At 35.9% G+C, this 21,241-nt stretch overlaps 1 protein-coding gene across 1 annotated transcript in view; it reads left to right on the forward strand.

Annotated features, from left to right (window-relative positions):
- The window catches only part of LOC120541503 (D-glucuronyl C5-epimerase-like), a 68,198-nt gene that overhangs the window by 38,141 nt on the left and 8,816 nt on the right, over positions 1 to 21,241 (forward strand). Inside the window, exons 2-3 of the mRNA XM_039773207.1 lie at positions 7,704 to 7,835; positions 15,462 to 16,066. Of these exons, the coding sequence (XP_039629141.1) occupies positions 15,475 to 16,066 (592 nt within the window). The 5' untranslated portion in view covers positions 7,704 to 7,835; positions 15,462 to 15,474. The remainder of the gene's footprint in view (positions 1 to 7,703; positions 7,836 to 15,461; positions 16,067 to 21,241) is intronic.

Genomic DNA, 21,241 nt, shown 5'->3' on the forward strand with positions numbered 1-21,241 from the left:
AATTTGTCTAGATACTTTGTGAATGTACTGCATACTATATACACTGTAACAAACCCACAGTTTGTGTCTTGTTTCTCAGAGCCAGATGTACTGGACTTAATACTGTAGTCTTGTGATTACCAGTTAAGGAAGCTAAACTTTTTATAATTAGGAAATGTGTTTGACTCCATCTGCACATTTTTAAGGCTAGAAAACCAAGTTAGGTGATGCACACATGAGAAGTAGTAAGCTGCCAAATGCCTCTATACTGTACTTCTGTGGCAATTTCATGCGGTGTTGAGACTGACTCTTAAGTAGAAAGTTCTCAAATTTGTTAGCACAGGCAGTGCAACATGACATATTTGCCTTTGAGATCATGGTTGGGGATAATACCGTATTTATCCCTGTACCATGCGCCGTTGTGTAAGACGCGCACCCTAATTTTTACAAAGAAAATCAGGGAAAAAATATTTTGCCCCGTGTACGACCCGCATTGTGATTGTATAGGAAGCGAGTGAGGTTGGAGTAAGACACCGACGTGAATAACTGTAATGGAGAATAATTATGTCTCATTTAATTCTTTCTGCACATGATACAGTATATTGTACTAACTGTAAGCAGTACCCCTACTGCAGAACGTTCAGTGTTTGTCACACCATGCTGCGAAAGGTGGGAATGACAAATAGCCCTGTGAAATGAGAAAAGAAAGAACCGTATAGAGACAATCGGTAAAGGACTGTAACGGCAAGTGGAAAATTATTGTGCTCACCAGAATATTCCAGTTTAATCATCATCTTCTGATTCGCCACTGGATTCCCCACCGCTACTGACATCCCATACGGTACACCGCTACTTCTCTCTGCCTCACGTGCGTACCGGGACACTCTTGTCTCCGACTGTATTAACAGTAGTGTTTGAGGGGTTCTCAAAATAAAATTGGGGTTTGATCAGCATTACCGATTTGCCCCATTAAATACATTTTCTGCTGCCTCAATTGAATAACTTTTTTTTTTGGAAAGCTAGTAGCTTTTCTTCATATGCGTCTGGTAGACACTGCAAAATGGTCGTGCGGCGTCTTATTGATAAGCCATTCCTTCTCATGAAGTGCGTAACCCATCCACGGCTTGCTTTGAACTGAGTGATGGGTATTCCACGTTCTTTCGCTATATCACGAGCTTTCACCTGAATCATTTCTGTGTACACTGCATATCCAAGCTGACGCCTGTCTTGAATGTAATCAGCGAGTACAACTTCAACTTGAGAGAACTGGACACGTTTTCCGCGAAATGCCCGTCTGTTTATGTTGCATGACAAAAGTTTTTCTTTCTTCTGTCGCCAATCTTGAACACATGACTCTGGAACACCGTACTTGCGACCTGCTGCCCGATTTTCCTTTCTTCTCTGCTTCCAAAATCACTTTTAGTTTCTCTCCCGCTGTGAAGTAGCGTAAACGCTTACTATCCATGCTGAATGACGACACCAAACTGATTCAAAAACAAACCTACCCCCCACTGTATTCCTTGTGTATGACGCGCACCTGATTTTCTAATGCTCATTTTCAGGAAAATGTTTGCGCGTGGTACACGAGTAAATACATGTATGTACACTGGATCAAGAAATGCAATCAAATCATAGAAGTTGTCCATTACATTATTTTATCAAACAACATTTGTAAGTTGTGTCATTTTAACAAACCTTTTATGAAAGGTAAGCATTTTATTTTTTTCCAGCTTTGGTGCTAAATGGAGAAGCCTTGAAGAGGGGCTTATTCGTAGAGTTTTTCTGAAAACGCATTTTTGAGAAAAGGACATGCTTTATAGCATAATCATTGATTCAGTTTAACCATTGAACCTTGAACTCACAATTGTCAATGGTTACAGGTGACTCAGTCCTGCTAAAGTTACTTGTGTGAATTTAGTCCTGTTTGGCATCTATACTAATAAAAGGCAAAGCACTCACTCACACTCACACTCACACACACACTCTCTCTCCCCCCAACTTCCCGTGTAGGTAAAAGGCTGAAATTTGGCAGGCTCATTCCTTACAGCTTACTTACAAAAGTTGGGCAGGTTTCATTTCGAAATTCTACGCCTAATGGTCATAACTGGAAGGTATTTTTCTCCATTGACTGTAATAGAGTTGAGCTGGAAAGGCGTGGGGGGAGTTTAGTGTGACGTGATTACGTATATATATATATATACACATACATATATATATATATATATATATATATATATATACACATACATATATATATATATATATATATATATATATATATACACATACATATATATATATATATATATATATATATATATACACATATATATATACATACATACATATATATATATATATATATATATATATATATATACACATACATATATATATATATATATATATATATATATATATATATATATATATATATATATATATATATATATATATATATATATATATATATATATATATATATATAATTTATATTCATGTTCAGGTGCAATGCTTCGTTGCAGCTCTGGCCAAATTATTCATTCACAGCTTGATCTGCCACATGTATCAAAGAACCTACAGCCAAATTTGACAAATAATTTCACCCAGGTTTCTCAAATGCATTCTGTGAGTGACAGATTGAAAGAGACACACACAGTGTGAAGCATGTGCTTCTCTGTTTTCTTTTAGAATACAGCAGTTTATGCATTTTGAGAATTTCAAAATGGCATCTGCATGAAGTATAATTCAGATATTCTGCTCCTGTGAGCTGAATGGAAGAAAATCATGGCAACTGACTTCTTTAGTTAAAGGAGAAAATAGGCAAGCAGTAATATAAAGTTTTTTTTTTTCCATTTCAAAATGAAAAGGCTTTTTTACATCTCACTGGACAGAAGGCTGTCTGTTTCACTGAAGGTCACAGTAGAACAATTAAAACATGTTGACGAAGAAAGACTATTCAGACCAAAAAAATCTCATCAGTCCTATTCACCCAATCTTTATAAGGTAAAATCAAATTTATTTTTCGAGCTCTCAACAGTACTGATATCTACCACATTACCTTGGTAACTTACTCATTGTGTCTATAGTTCTGTTTGTGAAGAAAATCTTTAAGACATTTCTGCAGCAATTTACCCTTATGAAGCTTTCATCAGTTTTAGATAATCTGCTGTACTGTACTCCTTTCCTTCCCTATTTTAAAACATTCAATCATGTCAACTATTAATATGTGTTTGCCTAAACCCTAAAGGTTCAGCTTGTTCAGTCTTACTTCCTACCTTGCAGTCTTAGAATCAACAAAGTCTGTCTTCTCAGTACATTTTATGCTATTCTCTGGGATTTCTCTAAATGAATAAAAGCTATTAAAAAAGAAATATACACTGTACACAACTAGGCCATTACTTGGAGAGGAATATAAAATTTACATTTCTTGTTTTTAGTAAGCAGCAATGCTTATTTGCCATATACAATTTCTTGTATTAGGAATTTGTCATTTTTCGCATACCCCAACTTATTGTCCAGAGAATTTTGGAGTCACAGAGCAGGGTGAGCTATTTGTACAGTGCCCCTGGAGCATTTGCAGGTTAAGGGCTTTGCTCAAGGCCCCAACGGTGTAGCATTCCATCTGTCACTGCCAGGGTTTGAACTGGCAACTTTCGAGTTATCAGGCCAGATCCTTTAGCCAGAGAGCCGGCACTCCCCCCCCCATAAGAGCCACCACTCCGCATATCACAATGCTTGCTTATTAAATACTTCAAATCAACCTCTTTCTTCCTTTTGCCATTGTGAAAATCCAAATAAATGTAAATACTTGTGTTAAATGTGAGCAGAATATTATCCGTTTCTGCATTCGTAAGTAGTATTAGTGGTTATCATCACTCCTCCTATACAAATGAAGTTATTCGCTGCAATTTTGTTATCACCAAGGAGAAAAAAAAAAGTTTAATGTGCAGTCTGAATGATTTGTTTCTTAGGTATATTCTATTAAAATACATTATAATAGTATACTGTAATGTCTCCGTCCTGCCATAAGAAGTGGGAGTGAATGGTCCAAATGGTGACAAAACATATAAATGTAATAAATCTAAAGTTCATTGAATGAATTGTCAAGTATCAATGTAACTGATTCTTTAGGTGACATAAGAACAAAAAATTAAACTAACAAAATAAAAATATTACACTAGCAAACAAAACTAGAACTTGTTGAATTGCCTTGATAGAACTGAAGACCCTGGCAGAAAAAAAAACAGAAAAGGAAGCAAAGATATCAAGTTCTAGAAAAGAAAAAACATTCATTGAATGGTAACTTCAGAATAACGACAAGGAAGTAATTTGGGAGTTGGTTGTATGCAATCCCTATATCTATACTTGGGTGATAGTAGAAGCAAAGGTTTTTGTTTATGCTCATAGTCGTAATCTTTCAGAAACCAAAAAGTTAAATAGAATAAATGGTGTTTACTTAAATTATAATTGATTTATTTTTAATACTCACAGCCATTCCCTAACTTGTTTATCCAGGGCATGGGCACTTAGAAGCTGAAGCCTGTCCTAACATGTAGGCAGGGAGTCAGTCCTTCACAGGGTGAACACACACGCACACACAATTTAGCAATGCCAATTCATCTAACCTACATGTCAGTGCACCACAGCTATAAATTACTTCGCAGCCTTGTCCTGTACCCACGTTGCATGGTTATCTCTGAATCCATTAAATCTCAGTAGATTTTTGTGTTTCTGAAGTAAAAAAGCAAAGTGTACCCATTTTAAGATACAAATTTTAAACAAGAAGATTGTGTTTTGTGTTAATTGTCCCTCACATCATTTGCTGTTTTTACAATGAGTTCCCTGTTACTATAGCTGAACAGCAGAAGGAGGTTGGGAGCATTCACTTGATACAGTGCGTTGCCACATACACCACTTGACACACTACCTCAGGTTCCCAATAGACAGTGAACTTAGTTAGTATACGTTCCTCAGTTTGCATTCTAAATTTCCCAGAAAATTTTGTGTGTTAGCATTTCAGCAGACGATTTTGCATGTGGCCCCAATTTTCCAAATCAGCCTAGTATTTCTTAGTGAGAATTTTCTAAGTAAGGTTTCTAGAATGCAGATTAGAATTTTACACCAATATCCTAAGAGAAGATTTATGTGGTGAGAGAGGACATGCAGGTGATGGGTGTAACACCAAGATGCAGAAGGCAGGGAAGATATGGTAATAGGTGATCTGCTGTAGCAACTCCTAATGGGAGCAGCCGGAAGAAGATAGCAAATATAGAATAACATAGAAATACAGTATAGAAAATGTAATCTGTCTGCAGTCATAGTAGAAAATGTGTTCTTTTCAAAAGCAAATAGTGAGTGACAATTTAAAAAAAAAAAAAAAGCTCAGATATTTATAGAGTCACTGGATCTGTACATGGATGTTAAAGATTATAAAGTATGTTAAACAAATACTATTTAAGTTTATGAAGTCCAATATTTTTGGAATACAGAAATGAGTTTTTCTGCTTGTTTGTTTTTAATTTACCCGGGACTGTGCTGACCCCAATCTATATGACACAATGTTGTTCCATTTTTCTTCAACTGTTTCTTTTTTCAACAGAAGAAAATGTGCATTTTTTTCAGATTGTATCACATAAAGATAATTTTAAGAAATGTAATACTTTTTAAGGTTTTTTTTTGTGAATTCGTTTAATTCATTGGTTGCCATTTTATTTTGTTTACTATCTTAATGTCATAATTCAGGACAGTATTTATGCTTCTGTTATATTCTCTGTTTACTAAAATGTAAGCAGATATTACATTTCTTAAGGTTGTCTTTCCCACTTTTTCTAACGAAGTGACCCATCTTCAAGTGTTATTACTGTTAGGTTAGTTAATATTTTTAAAGTGACTTGCAGACATTGTCTGTTTAAATTGTTATAAAATTTCAAATGTTTCATTTAACTGCTTTGTCAATAAAGCCATTTTATAAATGATCGGTAGGCTCCATTTTTACCATGATTTAGCGCACTCTATTTTAGCAGGCCGCCTTTTTCTCACCCATAGAAGTGTTATATGGGATGAATTTAATGACCATATGAATTGTCCCTGTCAGCAATGACACAGCCCTCTTGATGTGTTGCTGTGAAATTAATGGCTCCATTGTCCAGTGAATATAAATTCACTATATAGTTATGAATATGTGTTTGTTTTATACTGTTGTTTTTGGTCTCTATAAAGAGAATAAATTCATTATTTAAAAGTTGTTTTTTTTAAATAACTGTTTTATGAAATATATGGGAGAAAAGTTAAATTGTTTGGACCAATCCTTGAAACATCAGTATATAACATCTCTGAAAGTTTATAATGCATCCATCCTTGCTTTTTTCTCTTTCATTTATTAGTTGCTTTGAATCATTGGGAATCATAGGAAAACAAAATTATTAACATATATTGTAAGAAATGTAAAACCATAGATAACACAATCTTTAAAATATATACAAGTGCTTTATTTCAAATCTAGCACAACAAATAAAATATCAATGCATCTTAAATGAAACAATATTTAAAAAACAAGGAAATGGATGAACCACAATAAATCTGTGTTGGAGTCATTAGATTAGAGAGAATGAACAAATGGACTCTTGTTGTTGTTGTGTGTTTCATTTTTATTTTTTTGAAAACCGCAGATGAAAGACTATATAGACCTCTTTGTTATCTACACTGTAATTTGACTTTACTCTAGTTTTGATGTCACATTGTCCCAGTAAAGCAAAACCAGGGTTTGAAATTTATTGTAGGCCAAATTTGGTAGCCAGTGTAAGGGCAGTCAAGAATGTTGTGGATCATTGCCAGCAGACTGCAATTTCCTGAATAAGCTGAAGCCTATGAGGTGTTAAAATCAAGAAATACTGTCGGCACACATTTGCATTGATCATGCCTAGGTAGCTCCAAGAGGCTCATGTGAATGTGAAACTACATTTTTATAAAAGGGTCAGGCTTTAGATTTGGAACCAAGTTAAAAAGCCAGATCCAGGCATGTTTTGAGAGCTAAATATGTTGTGGCTATCCTTTTTCTCCCTGTGGGCAATGGACTCATCAGCTTTACAAATGAGTCATGATGGGAATCAGAAATTATTTTTTTTTAATGTCACCTTTTTCCTCATAGCTACCTGTTAAGCATATTAAGCAGATTTTATTTTCTAGTATAGTATTTTGAATTGTCTTCCAATTAATAAAATAAAAAAGACTCCTCTTCATTTTACTTTGACATCTTTCCTGGTAAGCATCCTTGCAAGATGTTTAAAAAAAAACAAAAAGCAACCAAGAGTGCATTCAAATGGTCACTAGTTATTGTAGTGCTATTAATGTTATGCCCTGTTACAGTGGAATTTAAAGAGGAAACAAAAAAAAAGTTACAAACATACACCTGAACAGTACAAAATAATATGAGTGAGATTAGAGGAGATAAGCAAATAGTAATTTCACAGGATGGTATGTAATTGTAGTACTAGAGAGTTCAAAGCTGCCAGAGGGAGAATAAATGAGCTAAAGATTTATTTTTTTATTCCTCTGCTTGATTTGTTACAGTCCTAGCAGACACAAAGTGTGGAAGAGTTCTGTGTATGCTGAAGCTGATATTTCTCTCTTGATGGATTCCTTCTTTCAGCATTTAAATAGAGACATGTTTTGAAATATAACTTTGTAAATGTAGTAATATGTTGCATTCATTTTTCTTGTAGGCCCTTGAAGAGGAATGCTAGCCAAGGAAGTCAAAAGCTCTAACGCTGCCTTGTGTACATTGTATCTGAGTATAAGTGAAAAACTATGTGCTATGAGTAGCCTGCTAGATCCTCTTTCCTGATTAGATTAAGGTAAGTAGTGTAATGTTACTACCGACTTCCATGAGCATGCTTGCTCTGATATTTTCAGCTGTGTTTTTCTACACTATATGATTATTACATTTGTTGCAATGCATTTTTCCAAAATTAACACATCGCCAAAAGAAAGAAAGAACAGATGATCAGAGTCGGTGAACTAGGTGGCTTGCTTCTGATAGCTTTGCGTTTGTTTTCAGGTCTGGTTTGTAGTGCTTTTGAAATTTTGTACATGAAGATTGGAATAAACAAGAATATAATTTGTACACATTTAAATGCATGGCATGTAAATTTTGAATTAAAAAAATATATATTTTTTCAGCATCAAAATGGGCATTCATTTTTATGCCTATTAAAAGTTTGACAACAGCAAATAACTAAATTATTTTTCAAATACATAATTTACTTGGTTCTTTATGCAGTTATAGTTTAGTGGCATCCTGTGCATAATAAACTCATACAGTGAATTCTTAATTGAAGATTTTATTGCAGTTTTTTATTTCATGCTGTTTTAACATTGTTCCTTAGCACCTGGCAGTGCAGTTAGGTAGAAGCTTTGCTTTGCTTGTACTATATGTAGGCATCAACATTTTTGGTAAACTGATAGCTTTGTGCTGTATCTGTGAGGCTTCTGAAATAAATAAATGTTGCTACCTTCAAGCACTTTAACTCTTTGAGGGCTGAATATTTTTTCCAAAAAACAGTTTCTGAAAAGCAATGTTTGCTGCCAGGCTGTCTTTGCATGGCTGGGGCAGCAGAGGTCACGGTCGCAGTGCATTGCAATCTGGTTTCTATATCTTATCATTAAGTGGCAGTTCGATCTGGTGAACATTGTCAGTACCACGATTAGCTGATGACCAATCAGCTGACGCCGGAACCTCACATTCGTTTTCGTTCACTTGTATTAAAATTGGAGTCCGACAAGTCATAGTCCAGTTCAGAGATAATACGCAAAATGTTGTCTGTGGAGTATTTTGCTTTACGCGTTCGTTTTGATCTCTTGCCAGATGTCCGTGCCTTTTTTGCCGTTGTTTGTGCCCAGCTGCTCACGCAAGCGTAGGAAATCTTGGTCAAACCAATGAATCTAACATTCCTTCAGGCAATGAGAGTCCAACTAAAATATAACAGTTGGTTTTGTCACAGTTTACAGTTGATAACCATCGTCAACTCCTCCTTTTGACAAAAGTCGACATCAGCCCTGAAAGAGTTAAACACACATCTCTACTGCTAAAGTCTACTTAAGGATCCTGGAATGGATCAGCTCTTAGGTGAGATAAAGTGAGGCGGATGGTGTTGACTCTGACCCCAAATGAGGTGGAACTCGGAACCAGTAGCATCAATGTGCAGGCAGCAGACAAGGTAAATGAGAGCGTGTCAAGTTTCATGGGAGGAGCTGTGTAAAATTAGGTACACCTAGAGTGGTTCTAGAGGACAGATAGCATATTTTCCTTGACCGCCCCAACCAGGGTTATTACAACAAGTTTTCTTTTACCTCTTATGGTGTGTTTTTTTAATAAACTAAAGTCCTAGAATTCATCTGCTTTGTTAACTAAGGTGTTACTGTGTACAAGGTAATTTTGAAATGTGTAGCCCACAGTTTAAATAAAATAAGCAATTCTTTAAAAATTGCCTGCTGTATGCTAGAAATATCATGAATAAAACAAATAAATTAGATTTGCATGTATCTGTGCATACAGTAATTATATTATATCAATAATGCATATAAATTACAAATAAAAAAGAAATTACTTTATGGATAGAGATTTTAAAAAGCCATCTTAGCAGCTGATGATATAGAAATGAGGGACTTGATTATCAAACATTAAATGGGATAACCCTGCATATAGAAGACAATAAATAATCAGTAGTTGTTTTTTTAGCACTGTATGTTAAAACACCATTGGTAAGAAAAGCCTGTCTAAATTTATCTTTCTGTAATAACTGGAGAGTATAGAAGTGATAGAACCATTTGGAATCTAGTTAGCATGATATAATACTTTTCACAATATGAAATATATTTTCCAACCTTGTAAGATACGTGAAGACTCAGTGCTGTTTTATTGGCAAAGGGAAGTTACATAAAGTATTAAATGAAAGGATACCAGTAATTGTGGCATATGTGGTATTTTTTTTTTCTCAAAATAAATTTTACTAAAGTTTGGGTTTCTCTCTCTTTTTTTTCCCGTATGAGATTAAGATAATTTACCAAAAGTTGACGTTTTTACCATTGTTACTCATCTTTATCAGGATGCCAATAATATTTATAATATGTTATACTAAACTTGGGTGGAATGGCAGGGAATTTACTGTATAACCAGCCAATTAATAACTGATGGACCACAATAGAATATGCAAAACTAGAAGATATCCGGAAGGGAGTGAATACTTTTTCACAGCACATTATTTTTGGAGCGCAGTTTTGGGTGCTAGTCTTTGTCATTTCTTCTGTAAAAAGTACAGAAATTTTACATAAAATCTTTATAGTTAAATATAACAGATAAACAAACTGGATCAGACTTGAAGGTGAGTATTGGATTAACAGCAGGTTCAGTAAGTGGATGAACAAATAAACAATGTTACTTTTTTATACAAAGATCAGCCATTTAAGTGTTATTGAACTTAAACAGATCTGTCAGATCTATTTTACATATTGAATGTGATTTCTGTTTTGATAGTATACGGTATCCAGAAATACTTTGTGCCAAAAATGCATCTTCATTTTTGTGATAACCCACACTCTGTTACCAAAAAATAGTTCTACCCTTCATCACTAATTTAATTTCAAAAGATGACATATGAATAACAATGGTGTGATCCTCACAGCAGTTATCATCCCAAAGTTTTCCTTATATACTTCGTCATTCTATATGTTTTCAAAAGATATCAGATCTTTGCAAATTATGTTGTTGGAATGGTCAGGCCTGTTGCAAAATGCTTTATAATAATAAATGGGATATCCATGACATCATTTTATGGCCAGTTGACCCGAACACAATGCATAGGCTTAATATATCAGACAGTACCCAATAGCACCTGTTACTCTGGGGGAAATGTTTTTTAGAAACATTTTCCTTATAATGTTGTTGTCCTTATTGTTTCCACATGCAGAGATGAGCTGCCAGTCCATAGCTGTCTAGCCTGTTCAAGACTGGAACTAGTCCAGATATATTTGAATTATTCTATTCTGTCCTTTATTCAATTATAATCCACTCCTTCCCATTAAATTGAATAAAGTCTGCAATGTAAAAGTAGTATTAATTGCATATTTAGTGGATGTATTTATCTAAAACAACTGACAAGATGAGAAATGTGCGCATTTACTTAAAATACAACAGGAGCATGCAGCAGTCAGGTTAAGCTACATGTTTGGGGTCACTTAGTGAGCCATTGGTGTGGATTGATCTACCAGCTTCTTGGTTTAAAGTCCGGCACCCTAACTACTACAACCACATCTCCTGCTTTACTTGAGGACACAGAGTTTTTTTAAAACTGGTTCATGTGCATATTTAAATGTCTCATTTTGACCTACCAATATACTAGATTTAAAGATTTGTGACTGATGTCTTTACTCAGAAATTCATCTGCACAGATTTCCCTGAAAAAATATTAACTGTACAGATTTAAATGCATCCAAGAAAACTATTTTATTCACTGTTGTTGAATGTGTTATGAAAATTGTTTAAGAAATGTGTATTATACAGTCCCCTGGAAGTTGAAGACAATAGATCGATAGATAGAAGGGGAAATTCACATACTCCAGCAGCAGCAGCATATTGATAAAAACAATATTAATTAAATAGTGATAAAAATGCAGTGCAAGTTAAAAAATGCAAGATGCAGAGTGCAAGGCAGGTGTAACAGACAATAACATTGTATAATGTTAACGTTTACCCAATGGGTTGAATTGAAGAGTCGCATAGTGTGGGGGAGGAACGATCTCCTCTGTCTGGAGATGATACTGTTCAGTGGTTGCAGTGGATTCTCCATGATTGGTAAGAGCCTGCTTAGCGCCTGTTGCTCCGCCACAGATGTCAAACTGTCCAGCTCCATGCCTACAGTAGAACCTGCCTTCCTCACCAGTTTCTCCAGGTGTGAGGCATTTCTCTTCTTTATGCTGCTTCCGCAAAATAACCACCGTAGAACCGTTGAAGAGGGCACTTTCCACAACCGTCTGATAGAACATCTGCAGCATCTTATTGCAGATGTTGAAGGACGCCAGTTTTCTAAGGAAGTATAGTCAGCCCTGTCCTCTCTTGCACAGAGCATCAGTATTGGCAGTCCAGTCCAATTTATCATCCACCTCACTCTCAGGCATTTATAGGTCTGCACTCTGCACACAGTCACCTCTGATGATCACGGGGTCCATGAGGGGCCTGGGCCTCCTAAAATCCATAACCAGCTCCTTGGTTTTGCTGGTGTTCAGTTGTAGGTGGTTTGATTCGCACCATTTACCAAAGTCCTTGATTAAGTTCCCATACTCCTCCTAAATCTGGAGGAATCCTATAGGTGGCAGTGCGAGGTATTATCACGGTGAGAACAGGTTTGGCTTCTCTGTGTTATGAATTGCCTGGAACACCCATTAAATTCCGATGACCCCTTACTGCAGTATCTCTGAAAAGGATGTTTAATGATTAAATCCATCAAATCAGGGATGTGTCCATTCCAGCAAGCATTGGGCTCGAGGCAGAAACAATCCCTGGACGAGGCATCAGCTCATCGCAAGGTGAATACAAGCGCTCACATACACCAGCGCCATTTTAGTGTTACCAAATCCCAAATCTGCAAATCTTTGGAAGGAAACAAGAGCACACTGTGGAATCCAAGCAGGGAATACCAATGACGTGACTCCCTGTGAGACAGCAGTTCTACCGCTCCGCCACCATGTCACCCCTATGTGTGTAATTATTAACAGTATTCATTATTTAAATGAAATTAATGATTTACCTGTAAAATGTAACATACATACTTTAATACATTTCATCATGAAAGTGATATCAAGAATATATTTAAAGATTCTAAATTTGCTGAGAGCTGGAATATCATACATGTAATGTGTTGTATCAAATTGAACGCTGGGAACGCGTGGCAGCCATGATGTGGAAGCGTGCACGTTCTGAGCATGAAGTATAAACGAGCCCTTACACGTAAATAGATTGAAAGACAGATGTAAGCAAAGAGAAGCATAAAGGCTTGGTCACACCTGTACATTTTCCAGCATTTCTTTCTGCAGCTACTTTTGCATAGTGAATCTGTACCTTGCTAGTAAAGTCAGTTATATTCTTGGCTCCCATTCACATCACCATAGAGTAGCACATTGCATTTTTCAGAATGAGTTAAACACACACAAAAATACATGAGAAACACACCTGTGTAATTTTTCATCTCTGCATTGGCATAGGTGTAAGTTGACCTTAATGGGAAGAGAGGATATGTGAGCAGAAGACTGACTATAATCAAGATAATTAATAAAATATGATAATGAAGAGGAGATACATGAAAGAGGAACAATGAATGTGACATTTAGGGAGGCAGCTGTGGCATCACAAGTTAATATCCACAGCAAAGACTGTTGTAAAAGTTGCATGATTTGCTGCAAGGCAGTATACAAGTTAGTATTCCTCTATTTTGACTTAAAGAAGCCTAGATCAGAGAATGACTTCTCACAAATGTAGGCACAGCCAAATATTAGAGTCATTTGACCAAACTCATTTAGTGAAGGATGTGTGTCTTAGGGGAGTAGTTTGTAGAATTGTACTTCAGTATCAGATTTTGAAAGGAGAAATCGGTCAAACTCGCAAAATTTTATATGGCGATTTACTTCTTCAACTTAACAATCAGTCTTGAGAGAGTTTTTAAAAAGGTCTGTGAAGTTTTACCCCATTCCCTTAAACTCCTGAAACCTGATTTCAACATTTTAATAAGGATGTCTGCTTAACAAAAACTGACCAAAGTTTAAAAATTTAGCATTTTCTTTCATTTTTGTGGATCAGATCTTAAAATGAGTAGTCATTCTTGCTTGATAAAAAGTCTTCAGCAAGCTGGATTTTTACCTAAATGCATGGCTGTCCACCTGGCTATTTTTAGTCTCTTCCTTACAAGCTTAAACTCAGAGAAGTTACAACCTGATTGACATCCATCAAGATTACAAGGGAAATAAGTAAACTGACATCAGTGAAAACTTCAGATGATAATGTGGAGTCATTTATTTTTTTTAAGTACCAATAAATGTCTTTCCTAAAGTGTACAAAGTAGATATTTTCCTTCCTTTAGTCACCTGATTGTTGTATGTAGATGTAAATCCTCCTATGCATCATTAGTTCAAGAAAATGTCACTATGTTCATGATATTAGCCATTTTTTCTGAGGAACCATACAAAGCTTCTTTATGCGCAGTTCAGTGTAATGTAGGGCTTTCAATAACCCTGCTTCTTTAACAGCCCAAAAAGACTATTGATTTTTGACTCCATCCATGACAGTGCATGTGCATTTATCAAATCCACCATATTGTGTGTCTGTTACTTCAGCATCTTTAAATACAGTACTACATCTCCTTTTGTGGATCTGAAAAGGCATACTAATTCCTTCATTTCTTCTGAATTATTAACATTCCCTTTTTTTCGCAACACACTCATTTCATTGTACTTCTGAAGACAGTGCACCACCCTGTGAATTGGGAAGTGATTGAAAGGAGATCCAAGTGGATCTGTTTTGTTGTCCATTCCTTCCATTCCCACAAAACAGGAGGAGGCGGCTTTTGGTACCAATAATTTCACAGGTATGAAATACATATGCCACACTTTGATGTTGCTAGCAGAACTCTGGGTGAGCTAGTGCTGTGCCCACTCACAAATGTTACATATGTTACTCTTAAGGGTGATTACATTAGACCTTCTTCTAATGAAGAAATCTTGGTGTCATTTTTGTCTCCTCCCTTTCTACTCTACTCACATAAACCACATTAAAAAACGTTTGTACTTCCACCTCCATGGAAAAAAACCTACATGAAAAAAGGTGGATTTTTTTTTTCTTATTTGGTGCAAGCATCCCTTGTGCATCACTTGAGCCTCCAGTATTTCATTTACTCAGTGGGGTGGGTAGTATATCACATTCTACTGATCTGTTCCAATGACCAGTGTATTTTTGAGCACCGATTGTGGTGTTGCTGTACCTTCCTTGGTTATTCTCCTGCATCTGCTATGGCTTCTCTTAAAAAGTAAAGTTTCAATTTGTAAGAATACGTATCTGTAATTGTTTTCACAAATTCATCCGGTGGTATGCCACTGCAAGTTTAGGATTTCTATAGTTAAGCACTTCTGTAACTTTTCTTTAATTGGGATGCTGTAGTTTCCTCTTGTTCCCTAACGGTACTCGTTTTGTCGTTAGTTACCAAGTTAATTTTATTCAGAACTCAACCAAATAACACCACTGTTCAGTTGAAGTGCTTGATTTACTTAAAACGATAAAGATTTAGGGCCTGTATGTTTTTCTTTATTTTCCTAGCTTAAAGATGGTATATTTGAGGCTGACAGACAGACCTAAATTACACTTCTTATTTAAGTGGTAACAATTTTAGCTTCTCTGTTGCCTGAAATATTGACCCTGAACTTTCTTTTCTTTCTTTCAGGAACAATTTGAATATGCGCTGCCTTGCAGCTCGAGTCAACTACAAAACACTTATTTTCATCTGTACGCTGTTTACCTTGGTGACTGTGCTATTGTGGAACAAGTGTTCTAGTGACACTTCAGCACGTTTCCCACGAGATCCCAGTCTGTTGGAATCTGGCTTACGTAAAGAAATTTTGGAGAAGCGCACTGCCTCCCTAGACAACAATAATGTTGGCAGTGACCTTCATGTTGTAAAACAGCATTCGGAAGAAGCTTCCCCTCAGGAGCAGCAGAAAGCACCACCAATAGTTGGAGCTGTCAATAATATTAAATCCTTGGGCCTTAAGTATGACGAGCTAGACTGTCTGATCAATGATGACTATACCATTAAAGGAAGAAGGGAAGGAAATGAGGTATACCTCCCATTTAGCTGGGTGGAAAAATATTTTGAAGTTTATGGGAAGGTAGCACAATATGATGGCTATGACCGCTTTGAGTTTTCTCATAGCTACTCCCGTGTGTATGCACAGCGGTCACCTTACCACCCCAATGGGGTCTTCATGTCTTTTGAGGGCTACAACGTTGAAGTCCGAGACCGAGTGAAGTGCATCAGTGGAGTGGAAGGTACAGATCTTTGTTTTGTGTTTTTTTTTTTTTCTTCTTGTTCAATGAGTTATTTTTTGAGCGGTATGTATACAGGGAAAAATTTAATAAGCAAATTCAGGCAGTTACAGTCATATGAAAAAGTTTGGGAACCCCTCTTAATTCCTTGGCTTTTTGTTTATCATTGGCTGAGCTTTCAAAGTAGCAACTTCCTTTTAATATATGACATGCCGTATGGAAACAGTAGTATTTCAGCAGTGACATTAAGTTTATTGGATTAACAGAAAATATGCAATATGCATCATAACAGAATTAGACAGGTGCATAAATTTGGGCACCCCAACAGAGATATTGCATCAATACTTAATTGAGCCTCCTTTTGCAAATCTAACAGCCTCTAGATGCCTCCTATAGCCTTTGATCATTGTCTGGATTCTGGATGGAGGTATTTTTGACCATTCTTCCGTACAAAAAATCTCCAGTTAAATTTGATGGCTGCCAAGCATGGACAGACTGCTTCAAATCATCCCATAGATTTTCGATGATATTCAAGTCAGGGGACTGTGAATGCCATTCCAGAACATCGTACTTCTTCCTCTGAATGAATGCTTTTGTAGATTTCGAACTGTGTTTTGGGTCATTGTCTTGTTGGAATATCCAACCCCTGCATAACTTCAACTTTGTGACTGATGCTTGAACATTATCCTGAAGAATTTGTTGATATTGGGTTGAATTCATTCGACCCTCGACTTTAACAAGGGCCCCAGTCCCTGAACTAGCCACACAGCCCCACAGCATGATGGAACCTCCATCAAATTTGACAGTAGGTAGCAGGTGTTTTTCTTGGAATGTGCTGCTGTTCTTCCACGGTGCAAAGCTCTTCTTGTTATGACCAAATAACTCAGTCCAAAGCACTTTGCTCTAAAATTAATCTGGCTTGTCTAAATGAGCATTTGCATACGACAAGCGACTCTGATTGTGGTGTGAGTGCAGAAAGGGCTTCTTTCTTATCACCCTGCCATACAGATGTTCTTTGTACAAATTACGCTGAATTGTAGAAAGATGTATAGATGGAGGTGATCTGTGGGTTGTCTATAACCATTCTCACAATCCTGCACGAAATCAGTATTGAGCAGTAACATGCATTCAAATCAGCAAAATTACAAGGGTACCTAAATTTTTGCACAGCCAGTTTTTCACATTTGATTTAATTTCATACAACTAAATACTGCTTCACTAAAAATCTTTGTTCAGAAAACACCCCAGTACTCAGATGTTACTAGGAAATGAAAGATATACCACTGTTATCTTTTTTTTGTTGAAAGTAAATTTATTATGCAGGTTGAGAGGGGTTCCCAACTTTTTCATATGACTGTAAATGCATATATTTAGAGACATTGATAAAAGCCATAATGTTTGTTATAAGAGCATCTCTTTATCCTAGTTTTGATGTTCCATTTTTGTGCATGTTTATTTGAGACTGCCCTCTGCCATATACGATAGCCACCAGTAAAAACAGATTACTTTTCACCCATTTGGGGCCATGCTTAATCCTCTGTTGTTCTAACAGCTGCAACTAACTGTATCTGCATTAAATCTTAAAATTTCAGGTTTAAAAATTACTAAATTCAGGGAATTCATAAATGTCATTCACAATGTGGGACTGAAGATTAATCAGTAATGAATTGAAATAATTGTTATTTAAGTTTCTGTTGGTATATTTTTAGAGATTAGATACTAAAATGTCTCAGATTCCCATATTTCCCTGAAAGAAACACTAGATGTTAATTTTTATTCAAACCAATAAGAGTTCAACAAAGTAAAGTGTTTATTGTTATTGCTAAACAGTATAATTAAAAGTTGTTGTAAACAAGGTAATTTTCAAAAGCAAAAAAAAAATGTAAAAATGTTGAAAAGCCAAAATTCAGAAATACTGCAAAAAAGAACAAAGAATTTATTTAAAAAATAACCAAACCAAAGGCTGCAAAAATCAAGAGTGGTTACACCTAAAAGCCCTAAACATGTATTTATAGAGAACAGGACTGAGCCAAAATTATGAGTAATATACAAAACAAAGAACAAGCAAGGGTGTGGGGGAAATTTACAAACTTCTAAGAGAGCAAAAGACACTACAATTCAAAAATGTAATCCTAACACAATATGTTATGTCATCCACTTTGAATTTTAAATACAAAACTGAGAGTTATGTTTGTTTGTTGTCCTAATACCCCATGTTAGCTGAAAACACTGGCTTAAAAAAAATGAAGGAGGGCAGCCTATGGACAGTGTCAGTAATGCTGAACTCTTCCCCAGTTGCTTTATATATTGCTGTGCAATGCTGAGCAAAAGGTTGAGGTCATCATTTGAATGTGCTATTATTTTTCTATGTAGTGTACCTTTTATATACCAGTTTTACCAAGTATCACAACCAGTGAATTAAGGCAGCTTTTTAGTTTTGACTTTGGTATAAAGTTTCTATAGTGAGTAACAACCTTTCTCACTCACGCTTCAGAGTGACCTTCAATATAACAGATATAGTATTTTTTTTTGTGTAGTCCATTAATTTGTCAGCTATATAACACATTTTATACCACCACACCAAGTCATGACGTATGCTTCCTTCCTTCCTTAAAGAGTCTGTTCAATATTTGCTTGCTGACTTTTTGAACATGTTATAAAAAGGTTTTTGCAAGGAAAATTAAGAAAATTGCTCTAGGACACTGTACAATGGACCCTGTGCTCTGACACCAAAATACTCTCTGCTATTAGGCTTATTCTGCTAAGTGTGGATATTGCACCTTCTGCTGTGTGTACACAAGTTTGCATGGATAAACAATTAGAAACATTTAACTCCTACGTCCTTAAATACACTCCTAAAAAAATTAAGGAAACACTTAATCATCACAATCTTAATACCAAGTCAGTTAAGCTTTTGGATATAAACCACTTTAGCCCTAAATGAGTTGATCTTGGTTGCCATTGACAATTGTTGCTTCATTTTGTTCTCAACAAATTACACAGTGTTACTCGAATATTTCTTTTCAGAATCGATTTTAAGTGTTCCCTGAATTTTTTTTTAATGTTGTAATAGGAATATGTCTTTTCAAATGTAAATGCAAGAATACATTGGTTAAAAAATCCTGAGGATGAAGCCCCTTTATAATGAAGCCAGCATAAAATGTGTTATAGTGCATGCACCAGTTCAAGTTCCTGTTAACGTAGTCACCGTGCACCCTCCCAACTTAAGAGTAGTAGTAGTTTGCTGTTAATATTGTATGTACTGAAGAAATTATTACGCATGAGTTTTAAGTATTTCACATACATTTTAGTAATTTTATGAAGTAAACAAAATATTTTGCTCAGTATGTCACAAAGATGTAAAGGAAAAGAAAGGCCCCATAGCAGAATCATTGTGCTTAGCGCCCAGCCGTGAAAGGCGCTGGCATGGATAGAAAGCACTTGCCAGAAAGCTGGAGGTGTGTCTGTTCTGAAAAAATCTTTTGCCCTGGATGTGTGGCCACCAGTGCATCTCCTTAAGGAGCCTGGCTTTTATTGGCTCATGGAGTTGGGGAAGAGAGTGCAAATGACATTGCCTCTGTTCCCAAGGTGGGTGCAAGGCACAGACAGTGGAGTAAATGTGCAGTAAGTAAATGAGGCAGATGAGAGTGTGTGTCTCTACATGGAAGGAGCCATGGGACATCAGGGTGGTGGCATTGGAGTTGGATAGTGGTTAAAAGTAGGAGGCATTTTGGCTGTGGAATAAACAATACACCAACACCACTCCCACTCCTCCAATATTACTACAGTATTTATACATGTTCCTCCCATAGTGCATCTACCTCTAATAATGAAGTTTCTTATAAAAAAACTGAAGTCCTGGCACATTGATACAGTAATACCTCACAAAATCCATTATTTTTTGGCTTTCCATAGGAACATTTTGATTTGCTTGTGTAAATGTGGCTAAATACTTTGTTCCTTTTGTATACAATTTATATTTACACATTTTACATATTTATTTCTTTTATATCAAAAAGGTTCTAATACTCCTTTTGATTAGTGTTTTGATTCTTTATTACTTTGTCATGAATAATTGTTTTGCCTGTTTTTAATTTATTTCTATTCAAAAACATAGAAGTTACATTACATTTTCAGCACCCCTTAATCTAGTTAAAGTTTTTAGGGAGCCTTAGACCATCATAGGGCCCACTCATGCACGCATCTTCAACCATACTTACTTAGATGCATGCAATCTGACAAACATCTTTGGAGGTGAGAGTTTGAGAAGAAAAAGGGGGAAGAAGGAAGAATCCACAGAGACGCTATTAGAATGTAGAAACTCGGTGCAGGAGTGGAAGCCAGAAAACAAGATCCATCAGGAGGTAACACTAACCAAAGGATTTGTAAGCTTATTTATTATTCTGAAAGCCACATAATTTATTAAATGCAATTTTAGTGCTTAAAGCAGTGCTTTTGTATGTATTATTCGTTTTGTCCCATGTCAACAGTTTAAAAGAGATTTGGCATCTCTTTTCATTTCTTTCTTTCCTTATATACGCATCAAACTATTCACCCCTGAAGGTACGTTTTCTGCCTCGTGAATACAACAGTTGCAGTTGTACTTTGATAGCAACCTTAGACTATAGTCTGTTCCATGTGAAGTTTACATTTTTTTAAACATTTAGACAAAAAAGATTTTATTTTATTACCATTAATAGGTCAAATTATGAAAGTGATGAAAGGTATAGGCTTGTTTCTGAACTTTACCCATAAGCCAGAATTCACTAATAAAGAGCTGCAGCAGATTGAATATTACTGTAAGAGAGAGTGGAAAATGTATATCCTGTATAATAGCATTGGTAAGGCCCAAGAAACTGACAGTTGGTGAGGCACATGCAGAAAATATAAATAATACCTACTGAGGAAAACTTAAGACTTATCTGTCTTTGAGCTTGTGTTGTCATGCAAGGCTGCCAGTTGTCTTATTGAGAGGAACAATTTTCCAGACATCAATAATAATGAAGATATTTGCTGACAACTGTGCCATAGTCCTATACAACAGAGGCACACATTTTGCTTAATAGTTTGAATGCCTTGTATCCATATGGCCTGAAAGTAAATGCCTGCAGAATGAAAGCTGTGGCATATAAATCCTCCCAGTTTGTTGTCTGTCTCAAAAAAGTCCAGATAGAACAT

This window comes from Polypterus senegalus, chromosome 12 (genome assembly GCF_016835505.1).
Source record: "Polypterus senegalus isolate Bchr_013 chromosome 12, ASM1683550v1, whole genome shotgun sequence".
NCBI lineage: Eukaryota > Metazoa > Chordata > Cladistia > Polypteriformes > Polypteridae > Polypterus > Polypterus senegalus.